Here is a 26181-nt window from a genome sequence, read left to right as displayed (position 1 = left end):
TCTGGGCAATTTGTGACAAGAACTGTCTGTGTTTAATAACAGAGAGATTGTAAAAATTGATACATGTTGTACTGATCTTACTGTTTCCACTTCAGGGAGAACAGAAACTTCTGAATTCTTGTATTTGCTATGAGAGCAATCAATATTGAGTAATAAATTAAAAGTACATTTTGTAGCTCAATTCACACATGAACAAGACTGGAAATAACTTCTTTACAAAGGTCAAACAAAAAAATAATTAATTGACTCCAGGTTTCTCATTAATGAAGACCTGTTGTCTATCCATACTGCTAGTAAATAGGAGATACATGGGTGGACATACCATTTGGTTCAACCTGCGCAGCCGCACAGGGGCACAAAAGGTAAAGGGTTCCACTCCCACCTTAAAAGCAGATGGAATTATGCATTATGAGGAGATATTGGACAGCAAAGGGCCCATATATTGTTCTTGCACAGGGGCCTCTTCTGTTTGTGTCCATTACTGGGGAGAGTTCATCACTTATTGATAGTGTCTGATCGGGTCAGAATGTATCCTCGTAACTAAAGGCCCCCATACACATTAGACTTAAGTCTATTTAACCCACACATATTGAAGAGTCCGGCCAGTGCTCCAGTGTGTATGGGGGTGTCGGCTGACTAATGGTTGGAACGGATGACGGTCACACAAGCCCGCATATTTCCCAGCAGCTGATGGCTGAATTATTCTGCCATCATCTGCCTCTTAAGAGCAACAAGTGGCTGTTAACCTATTGAACGCCTTTGTCAATCACTGACAGCGGCATTTAACACTCGCTGGCAGGGGGTCGCATCATTCTAAGCGCCCATTGGTGCGCCTGTGTCGAGATCGTGGGATGTCAACGGCTTGCTATGACAGTCGAGGGTCTGCTGAAGACCCCCGTGCCTGTCATTATGGTACTCCTGTGAAATCCAGCCTGTAGCTGGCGTTCATAGGAGACCGTGATTTTCGCTATAAATAACTGTGCATCAGCTATCTATGGTACAAGCAATCGGATGATCGCAGGTTCAAGTCCCCTAAGGGGACTAAAATACAGTAAAAAGTTTAAAAAAAAATTGAAAAAATAAAGATTATAAAGGTTCAAATCACCCCCCTTTTGGTATTGCTGTGTTCGTAGAAGTCCGATCTATCAAAATATAAAATAAATTAATTCAATCACTAAACGGCATAACAAGAAAAAAAAATCCAGAATTTTTGTTTTTTTGGCTGCCACAACATTGCAAAAGTATGCAATAAGAGGTGATCAATACATCGTAGCTACCCCAAAATGGTATCAATAAAAACATCAGCTCAGGGCACAGCCCCATATGATGAAAATTTAAATGTTACCGGTCTCAGAAAATGGCCACACAAGCTAAAAACCTTTCTTCTTACAAATTTCCAAATTTTTGTCCACCACTTAATAAAAAAAACTATACAGGTTTGGTATCTTTGGCATCTGCGTACTCGTACTGAACTGGAAAATTATATTGCCAGGTCAGTTTTACCGTATAGTGAACATGGAAAAAACTATTGTGGAATTGCACTTTTTTGCAATTTCAACGCACTTGGAATTTTTTTCAAGCTTCCCAGTGCATCACAGGATAAAGTGAATGGTGCCATTCAAAAATACAATTTCACCTGCAAAAAGCAAACACTCATACGTCCATGTGGACGGAAAAATAAAAAAAAGTTATTACTCATGGAAGGAGGGGAATAAAAAAATGGAAATTGGCCACAACGTGAAGGGTTTAGAGAGGTAGTCCATTACCTTATCATTGATGACCTATCCTTAGGATAAGTTGTCAGTGCCTTATCGGTAGGGGTCAGACACCCTGCACCCCATGGATTAGCCGTTCTCGGTGTCAGCGTCGGTGGCCGCCAGCTGAAACTGCTCAATTGTGGAGCTGCTTCGTAGCTCGATAATGGCTGCCGCCAGGTACTGCACATCCGCCTCCTATTGTTTTGAATAGGATGTGGATGTGAAGTACCCAGCCGCGGCCGCCGACACCGAGAAGAGCTGCATGGGTGTCGGACCTGACCGATCAGACATTGATGACCTTTCCTAAGAATAGGTTATCAATGATAGAGTAGTGGACTACCTCTTTAAGGAGCAGCAACATGATTTCAGTGCAGCTCCTTCAGGTTTCTTTTACAATGCTTCAAGCCACCTGTAAATATATGAAAGTGGACAAAGCCCTATTCACATGAATGGAATTGTACTGTAGTTGTCCTGCAGAGCAGCCCACTTTGTGTCCTGTTTTCCAAGGAATTACCTAAACGGACCTGTTCATTTTATGATTAGAAGGGGTGCCAAAGGATACCCACAAATCATAATGTTATGGCACAACCAGGTAATAGGGTTTCTTTTTTTATGAGAAAACCCATCTAATGTTGACCCTAAAAATCTGCCAAGGTGTTGTCTTACCACCAGGGACTGTCCCAAGAATTACTATATGTACCATTTCCAGGCATGAGCTAAAGAGGGACACTAAAACTCCTGTATTATTAGATTCTGTGATTGATAAATAATTAACTTTGATGGGATAATTTATCATTGTCATTGCTGGAGAATACATATATTTTTTTTCTCGCAAACTTCCCTCCAGAGAAAATCCTGAGACACTTTACCCATGTCTTGTGCTGGATCTGACAGTCCATTCATTTATTATATATTTGGGCTGATTCAGTTTATTGTATTGAATCAGCTGTAACATGAATAGTCACTTGTCGTGAAATCCTTCAATGTTGGACGAGGTATTTTGCCTGCTTTATGGCATGGCGCATAGGATGTAGGATGAATTGGTCATGGGATTGTTTCTCATGAGCTCAGTGTGGTTTGATATAGGTGGATTGCAGTAGATACAAGATAGCTGTATGCCAGTAGAGGAGCAGTTATGAGTTTCAAAGTTATTGTGTCTCGGCCACCAGGGTAAGAAGGGTGACAAATGGGGACAGAGCCTTACGTGCTGGAAAAAACAACTTCTAGAAGTGATTTGCTTATTGCATTTCATGAGAAATTGTCAAGATCTGACCGAGAATTTTTTCATGGTGAAGGAGGAGAAAGTCGTTGCAAGACACCTCTGGGAGGTGCTTATTTTACCTTAAAATAGGATTGGCCCTTGAAATGCCAACAACCAGAGTCTTCTCCTCCCCATATGATCATGGGAGAATCAGGAGTCCCCCATACAGTTTGTCTCGTCAAAATTGGCTGGTTTGGCTGACTGTCATCTAATGTGTATGGTGGCCCTTAGTTCCACAGCGAAACATCTGACTTGTGTACAACATGCCAAGTAACATGATTCCTTGGTCATTTCCCATTTTGCCTCAAATACCCTTCTGTAAACTTCATTCCCAGCCTCCGTGAACACAGAGTCTAATTTCCTAACAGAGCTAAAGGTGCCCATTCACATTAGACTAAAGTTGATAAGAAATAAAAAAAAGACTATTTCAACCATAATGAACATTCCTTTGGGTCAAATTTTAACAACGAACAATCACTGATCAACCAATGACGCACACTAATGTGGACTAAAGTTGGCTGTATTTGACATTTTTGTCTGATAGTTGGGTGAAAGATCTTCACTGTTATGAAAAGGTTTTTTTTTTGTCACAATCTTTATTTAAAGCGAATGTTGGCAGATTTTTACTGCCCCCTTTCGGGGTAGCATAAAGTAAGGGCAGAGACCCTGACACCACCAGTGAGTTAGTTACAGGACTTGCTGTAGTTTTATCTGGAGCGGCCCTTTTAGACCTCTCCATGATGAGCTCTTCCTGATCACTGCTGCTTCTGACTCCACCACTGATTAGCAGATTTCTGCCTATACACAGTGTAGGCAGAAAGCTGTCCATCTATGATGTGCTTGGGATTAGCCCAAGCTCATCACTGCAAGGTCTAACAGAGTTGCCGCTGATGATAATAAAATCGTGTTATAATCAAAACTAGAAACGGCAAGAAGCCAAGTAAGTGACACACTGCTGCGATCAGGACCTCTACTCCTACTTTATGCTTCTCTCAGATTGAGGAGGACAAACCTGGTGACAGATTCTTTTTAAAAGAACTTTTCTAGAAGGTTCTTTTATCTTCGCCCTATGTCATTTTGGCCAATATGGACTAAATGTGTATGCCTGTGCCAACAGGACAATCATTCCTTAGACAATCGGTAATTTAACAGTTGTTCAACCATCAACCTACTTCTCTCTAATGCACATTTGGCCACTAAAAGGGTCATGGTCACAAGTCAATACTTTCATGACAACCGGAAAACATTTGTGAAGTGGTTCGCAAAGATGGCTCCCAATCTTGTGACTTGTTAGACTGGTAAAAATGCTTATATGGTGGATTTAAGCTTCAGGAAATAACATTTTATCTCTTTTCCTTTACTATATATTTCCAGAATTGCTTTCACAATTTTGTAATGGGCCTACACTTAAAGTGCGCAGCAGCTTCTCCAACCTCATTGCATGTTATCAGCCAGGAAAATGAGCCATCCTGTCTATATACAATTTTTAGTTCTCAGTTTCATTGGGATCACTTCCATTCATCTTCATTGCATGTTCATTTCTTGGCTTACTAGTTCATGGAATTTCATACGTCTTTCTAAATATAATAATTTCCATATTTTTCCTTTTGTTTATAACTTTCTCTCACGATTGTAGGGCTATATTTTTCACGTGCACTTTCTTCTGAGTTGTCTTATATAAAATTGAGACGACCTGCGCGAAAGGAAGACATGCTCGATATCAGATCTGTGTTAGCAATGTTTAAGGTTAAAATCGGTTTCATGAAAAAATATATACATTACATTGTATACATTAAAGAGGACCTTTCACCATATTTTTCATGTTGAACTGGACACACCATGTAATAGTGGCAGAATAAAAAGTTTTTTTATTTTTTATTTTTATTTTGCCTTATTTCCACACTTCTGTGCTGTGTAATATGTCTTCAGTGCTTATTTAGGCTGTACAATCCAGCTGGCAGGACTTGTGGACTCTGGTCATGTGACCCTGATGACATCATCACAGGTTCTTTGGCACTTCTATATTGCTGCCTGCTTATGATTGGCCAGCGTTATTCAGAAGGCAGACGCACACGCCCCCAGTGAAAACTATCTAATAACACCCACTTGGGCTAAACTAAAGTGAGCTCATTAGGTGCCAAATATTTGATTGTGACTATCTCTACAGGTAGGCAAAATTAAAAAAAAAGAAGAAATGTTTTATTCTGCTCTGCCACCACTATTGCATTGTGTTCAATTCAATATGAAAAAATTTGGTGAAAATTCCTTTTTAATAGAGTTTAGAGATGCAGCTATGTAATAAAAGATGGTTTCCACTTCAGCCTGTAATAAAAGATGGTTTCCACTTCAGCCAGGCCCTTTAGTATTGGTTGGGTGAATTGGGGCATCGTTCTTGTGGGGTGCACATATATAGTGCTGGACAGCCTCGTTATTTTAAAATTATGGGCGTCACTAATAGGCTGTAAACCAGACACTGCATCACACCTATCTGTGTGACTGGTGTCCTATGCAAGCCTTATCTGTGTGCATGTTTAATACTACATAGTCACACCTTCCATGAATTGGCAGGTTTGTGAATGGCTAGTGTTTTGCACCTGTGCTGTCCCCCACCTTTATCATGGGGGTCTTCCACATCCTGCTGGTGCATTGGTAATCTGACCTGGTGTTGGTAAGGCTGGTTTATTTTCTGTGATGGCTTCCACTTTAACCTGGGCTTCTAATATCACAATTCTAGGACCAAAGTTTACTGTCATGTGTAGGAGCATAATCTATCCTTCTTTTATTCCAAAGGTCCTCAATGTGAAATCCTCCATTAAGCTTAATATTTAATGCCCTTATATTTCTATGCAGTGTGTTCAAGGGTAAGCAAAAGCTGCTAGATTGGTTGAGATTTGATCTTTGAGACTATGTCCGGCAGTCCCATAGACAGCGAATAGAGAGGCAGCACACACGTACAACCGCTACCATTCTGCCAGTTGATTGGGGCATTACCAGTCAAACCCCAATCAATCAATTAGTTTTAATCTTCAAGTATGTACCCACTGTTAGGGCTCACCAGGTAAGGTGGGTCCTCTAAGCCTAAGATCCTGGAGGGCATACAAACCCCAAGCTTTCATGCAACAAATATGAAGGCACATGGGGAGTGAGGACTAGGCACACTCAAGAATCTCAGGAGCAAGGGGCCAGATGAAGTGGAACCCAGCAGGGAAGGAAGCAATAAAAACAGAAACACAAAAATGCACAGATGGTGGGGCACACCAGACAATAGGACTAGAGTCTTAATTCCAAGACATAGGTGTGTCTAAATGGGCCTTAAATAGGTCTAGGGAGGTGATGTCATAGGTGCACTCCAGGCAGCCTGCAAAACCTGACGCGGAGCACAGCAGAGGGCAGCGGTCCCAGGGGAAGGAAGCTGAGCCCTGTACAGGTGTGTAACACCCACGTACACCTTTTAGTTTCCTTCATGGCACGCTTACAGATGCCATTTTAATCTGAAGCCAGATATTCTAAAACACTTATTTTCTAGGTCAGAAGCTGTCCTGGTTACAGCTAATCCCAAATGTCCAAAGTGAAGTACAGCATTGCAGTATACTCTGCTATCCTTATGGCTTTAGAAAACACTTTTTCACCCAAAACTCCTTTCTTCCAAAATATTTATCAATAAATATACATTAATAATATGTTATATTGCTTCAGGAATGCTGTCTGGTTCTCAACATCAATATAGCATTGTTTAATGTAAAAGGTGAAAAACGCATATGCAATTCAACATTGAGCCCCTATACTTTAACATAATGTGTGATATGTCATAGTGACAATAGTGTATACATAATGAGGGCCTGCATGATGGAGTCAGACAACCCATTTATTTCTGCCTCCTTGATCTCTGAAATGTTTTTAGATACAGTGGGTACGGAAAGTATACAGACCCATTTAAATTTTTCACTCTTTGTTTCATTGCCGCCATTTGGTAAATTCTAAAAAGTTCATTTTTTTTCTCATTAAAGTACACTCTGCACCCCATCTTGACTGAAAAAAAAAACAGAAATGTAGAAATTTTTGCAAATTTATTAAAAAAAGAAAAACTGAAATATCACATGGTCATAAGTATTCAGACCCTTTGCTCAGTATTGAGTAGAAGCACCCTTTTGAGCTAGTACAGCCTTCTTGGGAATGATGCAGCAAGTTTTTCACACCTGGATTTGGGGATCCTCTGCCATTCTTCCTTGCAGATCCTCTCCAGTTCCGTCAGGTTGGATGGTGAACGTTGGTGGACAGCCTTTTCAGGTCTCTCCAGAGATGCTCAATTGGGTTTATGTCAGCTCTGGCTGGGCCAGTCAAGAATGGTCACAGAGATGTTCTGAAGCCACTCCTTTGTTATTTTACCCGTGTGCTTAGGGTTATTGTCTTGTAGGAATGTGATCCTTCGGCCAAGTCTGAGGTCCAGAGCACTCTGGAAGACGTTTTCATCCAGGATCTCTCTGTACTTGGCCGCATTCATGTTTCCTTCAATTGCAACCAGTCGTCCTGTCCCTGCAGCTGAAAAACACCCCCATAGCATGATGCTGCCACCACCATGTTTCACTGTTGGGATTGTGATGAGCAGTGCCTGGTTTTCTCCACACATACCGCTTAGAATTATCACCAAAAAGTTCTATCTTTATCGCATCAGACCAGAGAATCTTATTTCTCATAGTCTGGGAGACCTCCATGTGTTTTTGAGCAAACTCTATGCGGGTTTTCATATGTCTTGCACTGAGGAGAGGCTTCCGCTGGGCCACTCTTGTATAAAAACCCGACTGATTGAGGGCTGCACTGATAGCTGACTTTGTGGAACTTTCTCCCATCTCCCTACTGCATCTCTGGAGCTCAGCCACAGTGATCTTGGGGTTCTTCTTTACCTCTCTCACCAAGGCTCCTCTCCCACGATTGCTCGGTTTGGCTGGACAGCCAGGTCTAGGAAGACTTCTGGTGGTCCCAAACTTCTTCCATTTATGGATTATGGAGGCCAGTGTGCTCTTAGGAACCTTGAGTAATGCAGAAATTCTTTTGTAACCTTGGCCAGATCTGTGCCTTGCCACAATTCTGTCTCTGAGCTCCTTGGGCAGTTCCTTTGAGGTTATGATTCTCATTTGGTCTGACATGCACTGTGAGCTGTGAGGTCTTATATAGACAGGTGTGTGCCTTTCCAAATCAAGTCCTATCAGTTTAATTAAACACAGCTGGACTCCAATGAAGGAGTAGAACCATTTCAAGGAGGATTACAAGGAAATGGACAGCATGTGACTTAAATATGAGTGCCTGAGCAAAGGGTCTGAATACTTATGACCGTGTGATATTTCAGTTTTTCTTTTTTAATAAATTTACAAAAAATTCTACGTTTCTGTTTTTTTTCAGTCAATATGGGGTGCAGAGTGTACTTTAATGAGAAAAAAAAGAACTTTTTAGAATTTACCAAATGGCTGCAATGAAACAGAGTGACAAATTTAAAGGGGTCTGAATACTTTCCGTACCCACTGTATACTGTAGAACCTATAGGTGCCCAGTAACAGTGGACTGCTATTATTTATATATTTATTTTACTTGCTTATAACTCCATAGCACATTACAGACCTTATCCTCACTTTCCCTATTGGGGCCCACAATCTAAATTCCCTATCAGGATGTCTTTGGAGTGTGGGAGGAAACCGGAGAACCCGGAGGAAACCCACGCAAACACGAGGAGAACATACAAACCCCTTGCAGATGTTGTCCTTGTTGGGATTTGACCCAGGACCCCAGTGGTGATATTGTTCTCAAGTAGCCCATAGACTGAGCGTGTACTTGTTTTCAACAGGAAGAGGGGAATGAGTAGCTGCCAGACCCCTCTGGGAGCATCTTATCTTCTGCAGGTATAATGGAATAGGCATATTGAAATGTAACATGCCCAGTCCATCTTCAAACAGACATCTGCTGAGGGTGGTAGAGTGGAGACACCCCAGAAACATTGGATAACTAGCTTACTTTTAAAGAAACCTTAAAGGGATTGTCTCATTTTGCCTCCCAGCTTCCTGTTTGCCAGGGGGCAGTGTGCTCTTGCTTGATTGACAGTTCGGACCAGTACCATTGTTTCTTCACAAGCCTGAACTATACCCTGTCCAGTGTTGCCTGCGCAGCATCGGGGGAGCACAAGGGCAATGAATATAACTAGATTGAGTTTCGAAGCAGCTCTTCAAAGCTCTATACATTACAGTCTGTTAGTGCTATGCTCCTTGCCTCTGACTGCAGCGGTGCCCAGTAACCTTGACATCAATCAGTAAACAATATAATTAAAAATCCTTCCATTCTTAAGAGTGGAGATACTTTTAATAAGAATTAAACAGCATAATTGCTTTTTTTTACAAGCACTTTGCAGTTTTACCCATTAAAGCACTTGAGCGTCACCCTTTAAGTGTATAGGTCTCCGGGGGTCCAGGCATGTCTGATCTTAGCGCTTACACTGCTGCGAATGTTTTGGGAGAGCTTGGACTAATACTTAGTATTTTCTCACTAAGTTAACCACAATGGACACTGCAGTTATTGTTTGCCATCGATGGAAGGCAGCTGTTCCCATAGCAACATCCTATGTTCCAGTGTATTAACCTAAATGCAATTGGATAATGTGTGCATATAGTATAATGAGGTCAGTGCTGTCTGTGACTGTGCGGGTGTGTATTCTCTTTAACTTTTCTCCAAACCTTTTTTCTTTTTGATCAGAAAAAAATGCACGCGTTCATTCCCCTTTGTTCCAGGCACTTATGAAGGAAGATGTCTCTCCTAATTTGCTTACTTGCTTTGAAGAACACACTTTTCTTCTCTCAGGGTTTAACCTGATATGCAAAATTTTTCTAAGCTGAGTCACTTAACAAATATATTTTGCGTTTGAGCGAATTGATCTATGCACCAACCAGAATCTAGAAAAACTGGGTTATGTTTTTCAGCTGAACACTCTCGGCGTGCGATGATACCGGGGATGACATGTCGCTCTTTGGTCATTGCCAGAGCATTCCCAGTAGAGTTCCTGTTCATTCTTCTATTCACAAGAATTTTGGAAGCATAAATCCAATAATACAAATAAAGTCTCTGTAATCCCATAGACTGGGTTCTATTAAAACACTTTTGGACCCGATTCATGCAGTCACTGACCGAGATGGTTTAGTGAATCCTGCTTTGAGCAGGGAGGGTGGACACTATGACCCTGGAGGTCCCCTCCAACTCTAACATTCTAGGATTCTATGATTCTTTTTTTGGTCTTGTGGTATTCGCAAACGTTTTTTGCACCATATTCTTCAGAATGGCACATACAGTTCATGAGTTTGGCACAAAATAAAAAACATGCTCTTTTTTTTTTTATCTTTAACCACTTTTTGCATCTTTTTTATGCACCAAAACTCGCAATTCTTTTAAAAAGTTGCAAAAAAATGCGCCAAATTGAAAACTCCTTCAGAAACCTTACTCCATGGGGGAAACTGGAGTGAGATATGAAAAAAAAATGTGGCATTTGGTAAAAGTCACATTTCATGAATCTGTCCAACACCTCTGGATAAGCAAAGTTCTCGAGGATGAATAAAAAAAGTATTAAAAAAAGATAATTAGACATAAATACTAAAGAAACTAAAAAAATCAGCCAATTACTCCAGAAAAGGTGAGAAACAGCAGTGATGTATCGGGGCCTTTGCCCTTTATTAGTATCTTTACTTATTGTCTAGAACCAGTTTACTTAGTTTGACTGTGTTTTTGTGAACTGAAGCTACGTACTGTATGTATGTATTGTATGTATTGTGTGGGACTTTTTTTTCCATCATATACTTTATAGATTTCAGGAACATTGGAACATTCTATATTTGGTAAATGCTATCCTTTTTATGGGTTTTGCCGAGATCAAATTGTAACATTGGCAAAAACAAAAATATGGAGGTAGCACAGATAATGTGCTTTAAAGAAGTCCTTAATGGGAATGTGTCATCAGAAAAAGACCTATTGTTTAAATCAGATTTTTATATTAAAGCGGTTATACCGGGCAAAATAAAAAGTTTATTAGAAGCTTAGATCTGTAAAAAATAACAAACTATTTAATACTCCCTTATCGGCAACCGACTAGATCCATTCATTGTATGCACTAATATAGGAAGCAGAGACATTACAGTTCCACCAGCTGCACGACCGCTGCAGCCAATCATAGGAGATTAGAGCTGCTTGTTATCAGATGTTTTTCTGTTGACACACTGCTCAAGTCACCTGTCAATTAGTTTATTTTTTTTTTTACAGAGCCAAGCCTATGGGAAACTTTTTTTGCCTCTACTCCTTTAAAGGGAACTTGTCAGGTCCCCCATGCCCTCTAACCCAGCAGCATTCGCATACATATGACTAGATTCCCTGTCTAACCAGCCCTTTTATAATGTTATTCGCTTAAATCCATGTTTTAAAAAAGTATTTATAACCTCCATGTTTCTTATGGTAATTAGGCCTGTGACTACTCAATGGGGTGTTTGTTTCCCCAGACTAGTCAGCCCTCTTTGCCCCCTGTTGGCGTGATAACGTGAATTGCAAGAGCTGACGTCATCGCCAGCTCCCCGCAAATCTCGCGCATGCGCGTGGCTCTATTTGGCGGTGTCATTGCGCCTCTGAAGCCGCGTGCGTGCATCCTGGCTTCAGAGGCGCATTGCGCATGACCATAAATGCAGAGCATGTATGTGAGCCATCTTCTGCACTGTCGGTTACGTGCAGGGTGCCTTTGAAGTTGAGAAGCTCTCACCCGGCTTCAGAGGTGCAAGAAAGCCGTTCTTCATGCGCTTGCTCTTGTAAATCATGTTACCACACCCACAAGGGTATGATGACATACAAAAAAGGCCGACTAGTCTGGGGAAACTAACGCCCCATCGCCTAGTCAAAGCATAAGAAAAACGGAGGTTATAAATTCTTTATTTGAACATGGATTTAAGCGAATAACATTATAAAAGGGCTGGTTAGGCAGGGAATCTAGTAATCCATAAGTGAAGGCTGCTGGGTTGGAGGGCATGGGGGACCTGACAGATTCTCTTTAAATATATATATATATATTTTTCAAAATCTTTATTTTACAAAAAAAAAGAGAAATCTTACAATTTTTACACTAGTCTCTGGGGCTGTTCTAGACTCACACTTCCTGTTGTTTCAGGAAATGCACATGAACATTAGTCACAATGAACAGACTGACAGTATCTTTTGTATTCGTGCATCTAATAAGCATGTGCAAAGATCATTGTGAAGAGAAAGGGAGCAGGAGGTGCTGTGATATTACCTATGGTGATTGGTGGATCATGTGTTAACAGTTATATATAGAGGCGTTGCCTGTCATTGTAATCCTAATCCTGCCTCCGATGATAATGAAAATTCTGAAACGTGCAATAGCCCCAGTGACGAGTATGAAAATTTCAAAATTTCTAATTTTGTTTTTTATTTTTGAAAAATACATGTAACCCAAAAACCTGATTTAGGTCATTGTATGATGATACAGTCCCTTTAAAGGAGGTTGTCCAGGATTAGAAAAACATGGGTGTCTCCTCTCAAAAATAGTGGCCCTTTGAAGCAAATGACACAGACCTGCAATACCACCTACAATATTTTTGGGAAGAAGACATCCATATTTTTCTAGATGTAAATGCAATTCCCCTTTCTATACATTCCATTGATTTGGTTTAGGGTTGCACTTAATAAAAAATGTTGAGTTAATGTTGTTTTAACAAACTGTCCTTAAATAAATCAATATTTATATGCTTTATTAAAAAATATTGTGATAGGTCTTAGTACAGAAAATGCCTCTCTATCTATTCCTTTTCTTTTTCCTCTGCCTGCTGCACTGATCATTCACTCTTAATTCACTGGTAAAGTCTGTCTGGGGGGGGGGGGGGGCCCGAGTAGAGGCTGATTATCAGATCACTGAGAGATCAGGTTACAGCTGCTGCTCATAGAAGTTTATAGAAAGGAGGGTGAGAAAGTATAGCTTCAAAGGGGGAAACTCAAACATACAGACTCTGCTGCTTCTAGTAATTGTCCTTCTATGTCACCCCAGTGCTTGATTTACAGCTGCACAGCTTATTGGTGCTGTATAATGTTCTCCATGCCACTGCCGCTTCTGGGGGAGTTCTACTGACAATTTGAGATGGAGAGGGTAATACTCCTGATAAGTACAGGACTAAAATAACACATTGGTCAGATAAGGTGTTAATACCCATGTGTGCAAAATGAAGGATTATTCAGGAACAGTCTCCTGAAATGAGTTACTTTAAAACAATCTATAACATGGCAAGTTGAATAAAAGGCTGCATAATATGGGGTTATATTTAATAAGAATTTCCATTAAGTTATATATGTTCCAGATGGTGTCTAAACTTGCGTTTTTATATTGATTGGGTTTATGGAAATCCACTGATGAGTGCAATTTAGTGAATAGTGGTATGTTTCAAACAATTGCGGAAGATGAGTATAATTCAATCTGCACATAATGCTAGTATAAAACGCTACTACGTAATGCTAGTGATTTATCAACGTTGCCCTCTAGCAAAAAATGGGGTATGCTATTCACTAATTGCAAATTTGGGCTGAAACATGCAGCGCAACTCAAAATATTTGACTAAACACAATAAAAGATCATTATTATATCTCAATGAATAAAAAAACATGTTTGATTTTGTGCATACATACTGACCTTGTATCGGCACTATTGTGCATCTCGTACAATCAATTGAATTTGGGTGCAACCCTAATTCCTACCCCATTTGATACTTTGTGTGTTTGTTCATTTAAGTGGCTCTACATGTTTTTTTTTTATTCTATGAGATGTAATAAAATGATGATGTTTTAGCGTAGATAACCAAATATTTTTGAGTTCCGGTACGAATCTAAGCTAATTGACTGTTACAGCATTATACTAAATAATGGTGATAATAATAATAATTTGAAACTTGCAGCAATGCATGTGTCTTCAATTTAAAATTATCATAAGATCAATATTAATTGATTTTCAAATACGGTTTGATAAAGAATCAAGTTACATTAAGTAATATAACCCTGTAACACAGTGTAGAATCTTAGGAATGACCAATGGTCACAAATGATAATACTTCTTGCATTTACTTTTGTGCACTTACACAGCAATTGTTTGCACTATACAAATCGACCGTACAATAGATATTTGGCCGTGTTCACATCACATTCATAGCCTCCTGGTAAAGCCATATGGGGGCTTTCATAGCCCATGGATTCCCATTGTAAAAATTAAATGTAAGTTTAACATTGTATGGGATAGCACATTCTTTATAGTTTTCTGCACCTTTTTAACCAGCCTGATGGATGCTCTTTTTACCTCCATCAGACTCATGAAGCCCCATTGACTCACTTTCTGTGTACCAGCTGGAATTTTTCTAAGGATACACTGTAAGCAGAGACTAAAAATGTATTTATTATTCTTTGCTTATATAGTGCCATCATATTCCGCAACACTTCAGACATTCTCATCATTGTCCCCACTGTAGCTCACAAAGTACATTGCCTATCAGTATGTCTTTGGAGTGTGAGAGGAAACCCAGGCAAACAAGGGAAAAACATACAAACTCCTTACAGATGTCGTCCTTGGTGGGATTGAATCGAGGACCACCGCGCTGTAAAGCAACAGTGCTAACCACTGAGCTACCTTGCTGCCCTAAAATTTGATGTGAACCCTACCAGTGATCAGCTACAAAATGTTACAGTATTATTTACGAATTTTATCTCCTATGATCCTTGGTTTTAAAGTAAATCTGTCAGCAAGTTTTTGCTATTTAATCTGAGAACAGCATAATGTAGAGGCAGAGACCCTGATTCTAGGGATGTGTCACTTGCTCAGCAGATTACTGTTGTTTCAATACAATCAGTGTTTTATCAGCAGGACATTAACACTGCAGGACTAGGTCTCACATGCAGGCCAGTCCAGCTAATCTGTGTAACCCCGCCCCCACCACTGATTAGCAGCTTGCTGACAATGCACAGTGTACACCTAAAACTGCCAATCAGGGGTGTGGGCGGGGTTATACATAGCTCCGCATTCTGACCACTGCTACATCTACAGCAAGGGAAACAGGGATTCTATCCAAACTACACCAAGCAGTCCAGTAAGTGATACATCGCTGGAATCAGGCTCTCTGCCCTGACATCATTCTGCTTTCAGATGATGTAGCTAAAACCTGCTGACAGATTGCCTATAAGGGGAGGTTGTAATGTGATTCATGAACAGGGACAGGTTCCCTTATTACAATAAGGTGACTGAGATGACTAGTCACCGAGGTGGGCCCCAGCCCGACTCTGCATGATATAGGGACCGACCTCTCTATGATGCAGAGGCAGGTGGTGAGAAGCCAGGTGCGTCCTGCCTTTGTATTCAAAAACTGAGTTGAGGCTATGTGCCCACGATGCAGAAATGAAGCAGAAAATTTCTGCAGCATTTCTGAATGTCCCTGGCAGAAAAAAACGCATGCAGATTGTGCATGCATTTTTCCTGCAGAATACATGCGGATCCACATGCGGATTCACATGCGTCTCCGCATGCAGATTGACAAGCGCTTTCCAGGCGATAGCATCACTTGGAAAGTGCTTGACAACTAGGTCACACTGTATAAATCCATGCAAACAGCATGGATTTATATAGTGTGAACCGTAAGAATTAAAACAAATAAAGCTATACTCACCCCCGAGGCCCCGGCGTGGCTGCAGCGCTGCTTCCTGGCTGGTTCCTGGCTGCCGGCATATCGCGAGACAGAGCGGTGAAGGGCCTGCGGTCACATGACTGTGACGTCACCGCAGGTCCTCAAGCGATGCCGGCATTCAGAGAGAAGCCTTCGGAAAGGTGAGTATAAACTTTATTTGTTATTTTATTATTTTTTTACAGGTACAATGGTACCCAGGTCTGGATGAGAGTCTCCTCTCCTCCAGAACTGGGTACCATCCGCACATAGAGACGCATAGAAGCCGCTTGTACAAATGTAGAGTCGCGGTTTCTATGCGTCTCAATGCAAGTCAATGGCGGGAGTTCCGCTGCGCTTCCGCAAAATTAAATGACATGCTGCGGATTTTTGTACGCAGCATAAACGCTGCGGAAAAATCCGCAGCATGTGCATAGAACATGCGGAATCTCCTTGGGGACCATGGGGTGCGGATTACCTAGCGTTTCACAAGCGTTTCCGCTGCGGAAATTCCGCAGCATAAACGCTTGAAAAACGCTACGTGGGCACCCAGCCTCATAATGGAGGGAACCTAGAGCACAGCCATTTTTGTCATCTGTTGTTTGATCCATGTTTTGCACATTGATGACCATATGCAATACTTTGTCATAGAAATCTCTGTGACCAAAGCTTAGTGGACTACTGTTCAAATCAGAATCATTAATGCAAAAAATTTACTTCATGTTGAAGTATTGACATGCAGATGTGTCCTTCCTAAGCTTTCCTTTTAGCTTGAGATATCCTGAGCTGAATGGTGAGAGGTGACTAGCTTTAAAAAAAAAATCCTCTATTCTACTGGGGAATGCTATATGTGTCTGTGTAAGAATTTTTTCAATTTGTGTCTTAAAAAATTATCATCCTTCACAAAATTTATGGAATTGTTAAAGGTAGACACATCTGTACATCTGTGTTAATCTAAAACTCAATCTAAATAAATACAATTTTGTGTGAATGCTTCGATTTACAAAATAAAGAAAAATAAAACTACAAAAATGTATTTTTTATTTACTTTTTGAATAATTTACTACTACTACAGTGAGTACGGAAAGTATTCAGACCCCTTTAAATTTTTCACTCTTTGTTTCATTGCAGCCATTTGGTAAATTCTAAAAAGTTCATCTTTTTCTCATTAAAGTACACTCTGCACCCCATCTTGACTGAAAAAAAACAGAAATGTAGAAATTTTTGCAAATTTATTAAAAAAGAAAAACTGAAATATCACATAGTCATAAGTATTCATACCCTTTGCTCAGACACTCATATTTAAGTCACAAGCTGTCCATTTCCTTGTGATCCTCCTTGAGATGGTTCTACTCCTTCATTGGAGTCCAGCTGTGTTTAATTAAACTGATAGGACTTGATTTGGAAAGGCACACACCTAATTCTAAGCGGTATGTGTGGAGAAAACCAGGCACGGCTCATCACCTGCCCAATACAATCCCAAAAGTGAAACATGGTGGTGGCAGCATCATGCTATGGAGGTGTTTTTCAGCTGCAGGGACAGGACGACTGGTTGCAATTGAAGGAAACCTGAATGCGGCCAAGTACAGAGATATCCTGGATGAAAACCTCTTCCAGAGTGCTCTGGACCTCAGACTTGGCCGAAGGTTCACCTTCCAAAAAGACAATGACCCTAAGCACACAGCTAAAATAACAAAGGAGTGGCTTCAGAACATCTGTGAAGATTCTTGACTGGCCCAGCCAGAGCCCTGACCTAAACCCAATTGAGCATCTCTGGAGAGACCTGAAAATGGCTGTCCACCAATGATCACCATCCAACCTGACAGAACTGGAGAGGATCTGCAAGGAAGAATGGCAGAGGATCCCCAAATCCAGGTGTGAAAAACTTGTTGCATCATTGCCAAGAAGACTCATGGCTGTACTAGCTCAAAAGCGTGCTTCTACTCAATACTGAGCAAAGGGTCTGAATACTTATGACCATGTGATATTTCAGTTTTTCTTTTTTAATAAATTTGCAAAAAGGTCTACATTTCTGTTTTTTTTCAGTCAAGATGGGGTGCAGAGTGTATTTTAATGAGAAAAAGATGAACTTTTTAGAATTTACCAAATGGCTGCAATGAAACAAAGAGTGAAAAATTTAAAGGGTCTGAATACTTTCCGTACCCACTGTATATTACTATAAAATAGTCTAAACCCTGGACTATAAACCAATGTAAAAACTGTTTGGGTAGCATAATGAATAAAAATATTGGGGTTGCTACATAAACACAATTGTTCAAGTGTCTGGTTATGGATGGAAAAAAATACTGAGGTTGTGAAGGAATTAAAGGGAACCTGTCATATCCCCAAATGTGATTAACCTCCACATACAGGGTTCATCTGCAGGTTAATAGCGTTACAATGTAGTCCGGCTGCCTTACAGAAACCATGGCTGCCGGGAGAAAATTGCCTCTATTCCTCCTGGTATCCGCCAGCTTTCAGTCATAGAGGTGTGCTGGGAAGGGATTACAGTCATTGTAATCTGCATTGTGAGCAGTGGCTCTAAGCTCGCCCCGACACCGTGATTGACAGCTTGCTCTGCACAGATACACTGCTGAGCGAGCTGTCAATCAACGTGCCAGGGCATGCTTATAGCCACCACTCACCATCTACTGCGTGGTGAGCAGGCACGCCCCTATGACTGAAAGCTGGTGAATCTCCAGAGGAATAAAGTATGTTTTTTCCCTGCAGCCGCACTTTCAGTAAGGCGGTTGGATTGCATTGTCATGCTATTAACCTGCATTTGGGGAAATGATGGGTCCTCTTTAAACTATGGACTCCTCCCTAAAATAAAACAAAAGAATTGATGAAATAAGTTGGTGTTTAGATAAATAAATATGCAGCTTACTAATGAACTCTGTTTTTCTTGTTCCAGCTATCCAGCTGTATGTGAATTCCTTCAGCACAATAACTTGTTATCTATACTTCGAGCTCATGAAGCCCAGGATGCCGGGTACGTTAGTAATTAGAACTATTCATTTACTCGTTAACACACAGGATGTGATGGCTGAAGTTTAATTGTTTTATTAGGATGAGTTAGCACATTTTCCAAAACCGTGGCAAAAAATGCACCACGGTTGTAACATGTGAACTAAGCTCATGATGACACTGTTGGACTTCAATAAACTTTAATTAATCATATAAAAGAATGCCTAATGAACCCTGGCCATGTGCATTGCTGCTGGTCAGACGTGGTAGTGTTCTTTTTCTGAGCACACAGTATATCTGTATATATTCATATTTCTGAAGCTTAGCTTATAGTCCATATAACATGCAAAATGAGGGAGGTGAAGAGACTTGTGTGAAAGTAATACCTTTTGGGCTTCAATATACAAATTGCCTCATCTTAATTGGGAGGTATATGATTTGTCCGTAGACATTTACCCGTTGGTGAAACTTTGCTTTCTGGATTCCAGAAATCAGACGTTCTCTAGGATCTTCTTTACCTTTCCTCTAGGAAATTACAAGTCTTAGATGCCAAGTCTTTCTGAAATCTTAGACATGTGCTGTTGATGTCTACGTCCGGTGCATGTGCAGTGAAGCAGGTGGAACTTGCCCTGCTTGTACAATAAGTCGATTGAGCATGGGCAAGTATATCTCCCTTCACTCCACATGTGCTGGAAGTAGATGTCCCTTTAAAGCCATTGCTTAGAGCTCATTTACCAAAACAAAAAACCATACTTTGTCCATCAAATGTCGAATTAGTGAGGTTTTGTCCCCTAGAAGCATTGCTATCACAGGCAGAATACTTTTATCTACAGTAAATTATGGAGCTGCTATACAGGAGCACACCTACAAAGCTCCAGGCAGGAGGTTTCTGTGTGACTCCATAAATTCTGTAGGTGTGAGACTCTACACTGCTACTTTTGTGAAGAAGATTCATTTAATAAATGCAAGCTATATTGTTTTGCAATGCTGACTAAGCAAAACGCTGTTTTTTTTGTTTGTTGTTTTTTTTACATCATATACACAGTACCAACTCCTTTAATGCAGATTCACATAAGCTGCACATTTTTCTTCTGCACTACCAGACTACTACTGAAAACCAGTGTCTAAATCCTTCTGTTCTTTAAGGTGTATTTAAAGTGCTATCTATGTTCACTGTCCATCTGGAACTGTAATGCATTATTATTATTATTTTATTTATTTTTTGTATATTGTAGGTATCGTATGTATAGGAAAAGCCAAACAACAGGCTTCCCCTCCTTAATCACAATATTTTCAGCACCAAATTACCTAGATGTATACAATAATAAAGGTAAATCATCAGTTTATCATTTACTTTGTTGCAAAGTCCAAGAAATGTAATACGCTGATCACGTTTTGCTTTTCTCCATCAGACGAGCTGTTGGGATAAGTTATCTGAGCTGGCTTTGTTTTTTTGTTTTTTTTGTAAGATGTACTGTTCTTGCTATGCGAAGACTTATTCCCCATCTCAACCATTGATGGCTATGATTCAGTAGTCTGTTGCATTTGTCCCTCCCATGTCCTACAACTAGGGCTGTGGAGTCGGTAAGCCAAACCTCTGACCTCCTCAGTTTCCATGACTCGAACTCCGACTCCCTCATACATGGCTCATGTTTAAGTGATACATTTACTGTAGCACAGATTCATCTCAGCTAAAAGTCTAGCCCCTTAGATCAGGAATAGGAAAGACATTTATAGGACATTTCATAACCTTCCCAAATTCTCATGAAAAAATATTCCCCACAAACTGCATTGAACTACTGTACCCAATTTATTATATGTTTTAGGAGTTGGAGTCGGTCCATTTTATACAGAATCTGACTTCACCAAAATGGACACCGACTCCGACTCCACAGCCCTGCCTACAACTTGGACTCTAAAATAATTTATGGTAATTAAGTAGAAGGGAGGTATCTGAGATAATAGTATCTCTACATGCTATCTCTGGATACATTACTTTGGTATGTGGCATGTGATACAATACATCAAAAGCCCTCTTTCTGTAGAGCAAAATGAGTGTTATTGGCTGGCAATTTCTGCATAAAAAGCCATTGTGAATAGACTCCCAGTTTTATAATCATTAGTGGGATTAATAAAATTAATCAGCATTAAATTATAAATATGAGTATCTAAGAAAACCTGTAATTTAATGTGTTTTAAGAAATAACATCTAGACATTTAATATAGAGAGTCCTTGTTTCTATAAATATGAGTGCATCTTCAATCTTTTTATCGCCAGTTGTACTCGTAGAGGACCTGGTAATGGTCCTAATATGTCTGTTTTAGTAATCATTTGTATGACCTAAAAGATAATTCAGGATCAGGATCATTTCATTTTAGAATTTGTATCTCTACCCCATGATTCCAGCTTGAAATTTATGAGTAAATTGTCAATTGGGTGTTAACTTTTCTCTTGACTTATCGTCATGCAGTCCGCTTAGGTACATCCACACACCAGTTGGTAACACCTAGTTGTCAATTCATATATTTCTAGGAGGAACAGAACAATAAAGTGGTATTAGTAAAGATGCTCTAGCATTGTATTACTATGGTGGATACAGACATTTCAGAAGAGATAGCAAAGCCATCAGATAGGTAGGATGCAAGAATACTTCTCTGTGAAGGGCAAGCCAAATGATGGACATTATTGGTTTTTGTTTTTTTTAGAGTTCCCTATGAGCTTATACCCATCCTAAGCACTGGACTGGACAGGCTATCTTAAATGCAGGTTCCCATGCTAAAGTAAAAAACAGAGGTATATTCCTTGGCCTGCAATGGATTATGGCTGGAGGGGTTGAATATTGGTAAAATATATTGCTAGGCCACATGAAATTCTGCAATTAAACAAACTTTATGCCTTCGAGTGAGAGGCTGCTGTAATAGACTATTTAAAAAGTTTTCTTGAAATGACCTACAGTGTGTAGAGGAGCGGTAAAAGTTGTGAAATAAGAATTTGGAGTCTTTTTAAAATATCATCTTAATAACTCGTTCAGACGAGTGCCAACAGGCCATTATAGTCTGTAATACATTTTACACTAGAGCAGGTTTCATCAAGGGTCATGTTGAACTTTCACATTTCATCGTCTTTGAGGCTTGGCGACAAGCTTAGCTGATCTTTTCGGCATGCAGTGTCAGATTCCAGCTTATGATTGGTCCTTCTTTTGGCTTTTGCTACAGATGACCTGCAGCACAAATTGGAGAAGCAGTGTCTGCCTGAGTTTTTTGTGGATAAGGATCTGCATCTACGCACAAAGTGATTATTCTGTTTTTCCATCTTGTTGCAGCTGCAGTATTGAAGTATGAGAACAACGTCATGAATATCAGACAGTTCAACTGTTCTCCTCATCCATACTGGCTTCCAAATTTCATGGATGTTTTTACTTGGTCATTACCATTTGTTGGAGAAAAAGGTAAGCTTATCAACCAAAGGTCACTTTTCCTGGTATCTTTCATAAAATATCAATAAATCTAAAAAAATAAAATAAAAAGGGAAATTAACTTCACAATATGACGTGATGAGGATGAAGAAGAACCTGCCATCACTTGTATTCCTACAGATTCCTATTAAATGTGTGTAGGGGGGAGACTGTGTGCCTGCATAATATAGCCGTGAACAGAAGACCTAAGGCTTTGGAAGATTGCTTTCTTGTTTTCTTGAGACGAGACAACTCTTCTATTAAAAAAAAAAACAAAAAAAAAACCTGTTTTCTTAATGCATGTATACATCAAAGTCTGTAGCTCTCCAAAGTAGCTTTGAATTGAAGTTACAGAACCCTCTGATCAGCATCAGGTTATTAGATCTTTTACTGACCACCCTCATGAAAGGAATCCGTGGACTTCACGTAACCTGCACCCATGTTGTCTTCTGACGCCTGGAATAACTTCTAACTGTGAAGGATTATACATCTTTTCATATATTTATTGACGTGGAAGAGATCTTTATAATGATAATCTGGTTCTATTAACATGTGGTAGAAAGAGTCCAGATTAAGGAAGCGCTGTCTGGTTTGTTCCCCACAGTGACAGAGATGCTTGTAAATGTTCTCAGCATTTGCTCAGATGATGAACTCTGCTCAGATGAAGATGCTGATGGTAAGTGGATTTTGGAGACCCATTTCCAATTTTTATTGCACTTGCTAAACTAGATGTGCCTGTAAAGTGGATATAAGCATCCTGTACAAGAACCATACCTAAAGGGAATCGGTCAGCAGGTTTTTGCTGACTCATCTGAGAGCAGCATAATGTGTAGGCAAAGAGACCCTGAATCCAATGATTTATCACTTAGATTACTGGGTGTAGCTGTTCTCACACAGAGTTTTTAGATTTAGCAAGGCAGCGAGCTGAGAAAGCTAACCCTGCCCACACCAGGCTCTGTCTATAGACAGTGAGGTGCTTATCACAGAATGGGGCTTAGTTGGACCAGGGCTCACAGGATCAGCTAGTCACAGCAATGATGATCACAAAGTGATTAAAGCTTCAGTCTAAGTAAACAGCAGCACACAGCCAGACATGTGATACATTGTTGAGTTCAGTGTTTTAACCCTTACCTCATGCTGTCCTCAGACTGCATAGCAAATACCTGCTCACGGATTCCCTTTAATTTTACTCACACTGCCATGCCTGTTTTTATTGTCCGAAAGAAGTGTTTTTTAAGGGTTTTTGATATGATTATTTCTTTGTATATTTCTGAAGAAATTTGTGCGATGTTGTGCTAACTTATGGCGGGTTTTATTCTATTATATTTATTTATTGTACTTGGATCTCTGTAATATACTAACATGACACTTTGTATGCTAAGACATACTAACCCACTCATACTAAATCCTGCTAATCCCAGTTCTAACTATAGGAGGTGTATACCAGCAAGACTGTCAAGTGTCAACCACTGTTCAAAGCCATAGAACCACAGCAACGTACAACTGACTCATGCCTGCATCTTATGATATTTGGCAAGACTTTGTTTTTGAAGTAGATCTGCAACATACAGTACTGTCCTATTTAGGGGCGGTATATCAAAGGGACAGGAGGTTAGCCTTTTAACCAAAAGAAAAAAAACAGTGTGCCCTCTAGCTAATATCTGGTATCAAAAAATACTGCAGACTCACTGCTCTGAGTCCACTGTATACATAAAGAGAGTGCCCCTGCTTCTCTCCATTACTTCCTGCCTTTCTTCGCTGCCTTTTCCTTTCTCCACCTCTTCCCGCTTTTCTCCTCTACCGCTCGCTTTTCTCTACTACCTCCTGCCTTTTTCCCAGTTTTTTCTCTTTTCTTCTCACTTCTCTTCAGTTTTTCATGCCTCTGTCAGGTATTACTCATGGGCTGCTACATACTTTACAGTGCATTATAAAAACTTTAGAACTACACGGAATGCTTATTTACAGTACTGCACACATACAGATAAGTATTGTACACGTAAGGGGTAATATACCTGTTTCTCCCACATTTTATCTTTAAAACCAAGTTTCTGCCATTAGAAAGAAAACTTGCTTTTTTCCCTGTTTGAAATATATACAGTATTACATTTTTCAGAAATCATGTTTCACAAACTTTTTAGTGGTCCTCCGTGAATAGGCAAACATAGTCGATCTTGCATATGTTAAGAGTTTACAAATACAACACCAATTCCCAAAAAGCTGGGACTCTGTGTAACATGTAAAGAAAACAAGAAAGCAATGATTTGGAAATCTCTTATTGCCATATTTTATTCACAACAGAACATGTTCGCCATTTTTCCATTTCATCCAAAAGAAATCTTAAGTCATTTAGAAATGAATGGCAGCAACACAATTCAAAAAAGTTAGGACAGGGCCATGTCTGCCATTGTGTAACATCCGCTCTAATTTTTACAACAGTCTGTAAATGTCTGGGAAAGTAAGGAGGCCAATTGCTGAAGTTTTGGGAGAGGAATGTTGTCCAATTGTTGTCTGGTGTAGGATTCTAGCTGCTCAACAGTCTTAGGTCTTTTTCGTTGTATTTTTAATTTCACAATGCACCAAATGTTTTCTATTGATGAAAGTTCTGCAGACGGCCGGTTCACCACCCGAACTCTTCTTCTGCAAAGCCATGCTGTTGTGATGGGCTCAGTATGTGGTTTACCATTTTCTTGTTGAAGTATGCAAGGCTTTCCCCCAAATTAGACTTATATATATGGATGGAATTATATGTTGTAAAACCTCTATATAATGCTCAACACTAATAGTGCCTTTCAGGATGTGTAAGCTACCCATACCATACACACTAATGAAACCCAACACCATCAGAAACGCAGGATTTTGAACTTAGCTCTGATAACAAGCTAGATGGCCCCTCTCCTCTTGAGGGTGAAGAACATGGCGTTCAAGGTTTCCATAAATAATTTCAAATTTTGATTAATCTGATCACAGAACAGTTTTGCATTTTGCCTCACTTCATTATAAATGGGCTTTGGCCCAGGGAAGTCTACAACGTTTCTGGATTGTGTTGATATATGGTTGATTCTTTGCATCATAGAAATTTAATTTGCGTTTGTAAATTGCACGGCCAACTGTGTACCTGTTTTTAATGCAGTGCCACCTGAGGCCTGTAGATCACGAGCATCCAAAACTGACTAGTCCTCTGTGAACATACAGTATAGACCAAAAGTTTGGACACACCTTCTCATTTAAAGATTTTTCTGTATTTTCATGACTATGAAAATTGTACATTCACACTGAAGGCATCAAAACTATGAAATAACACATGTGGAATTATATACTTAACAAAAAAGTGTGAAACAACTGAAAATCTGTCTTATATTCTAGGCTCTTCAAAGTAGCCACCTTTTGCTTTGATGACTGCTTTGCACACTCTTGGCATTCGCTTGATGAGCTTCAAGAGGTAGTCACCGGAAATGGTCTTCCAACAATCTTGAAGGAGTTCCCAGAGATGCTTAGCACTTGTTGGCCCTTTTGCCTTCACTCTGCGGTCCAGCTCACCCCAAACCATCTCGATTGGGTTCAGGTCTGGTGACTGTGGAGGCCAGGTCATCTGTTGTAGCACCCCATCACTCTCCTTCTTGGTCAAATAGCCCTTACACAGCCTGGAGGTGTGTTTGGGGTCATTGTCCTGTTGAAAAATAAATGATGGTCCAAGTAAACGCAAACCGGATGGAATAGCATGCCGCTGCAAGATGCTGTGGTAGCCATGCTGGTTCAGTATGCCTTCAATTTTGAATAAATCCCCAACAGTGTCACCAGCAAAGCACCCCCACACCATCACACCTCCTCCTCCATGCTTCACGGTGGGAACCAGGCATGTAGAGTCCATCCGTTCACCTTTTCTGTGTCGCACAAAGACACGGTGGTTGGAACCAAAGATCTCAAATTTGGACTCATCAGACCAAAGCTCAGATTTCCACTGGTCTAATGTCCATTCCTTGTGTTCTTTAGCCCAAACAAATCTCTTCTGCTTGTTGCCTGTCCTTAGC

The 26181-nt window shown here is 40.1% G+C and overlaps 1 protein-coding gene across 5 annotated transcripts in view; it reads left to right on the top strand.

Annotated features, from left to right (window-relative positions):
- The window catches only part of PPP3CA (protein phosphatase 3 catalytic subunit alpha), a 302955-nt gene that overhangs the window by 232239 nt on the left and 44535 nt on the right, over positions 1-26181 (top strand). For all 5 annotated transcript variants that reach the window (XM_073639032.1, XM_073639045.1, XM_073639038.1 and 2 more), the window contains exons 7-10: positions 18646-18723; positions 19934-20028; positions 22022-22147; positions 22758-22829. In XM_073639032.1, the coding sequence (XP_073495133.1) occupies positions 18646-18723; positions 19934-20028; positions 22022-22147; positions 22758-22829 (371 nt within the window). The remainder of the gene's footprint in view (positions 1-18645; positions 18724-19933; positions 20029-22021; positions 22148-22757; positions 22830-26181) is intronic.

The sequence above is a fragment of the Phyllobates terribilis genome, unplaced genomic scaffold (assembly GCF_046119375.1).
Source record: "Phyllobates terribilis strain yellow unplaced genomic scaffold, ASM4611937v1 Scaffold_1__5_contigs__length_1240528914, whole genome shotgun sequence".
Classification (NCBI taxonomy): domain Eukaryota; kingdom Metazoa; phylum Chordata; class Amphibia; order Anura; family Dendrobatidae; genus Phyllobates; species Phyllobates terribilis.
Note: the sequence above shows the minus strand (reverse complement) of the source record. Positions and strands in the feature narration are given on the sequence as shown.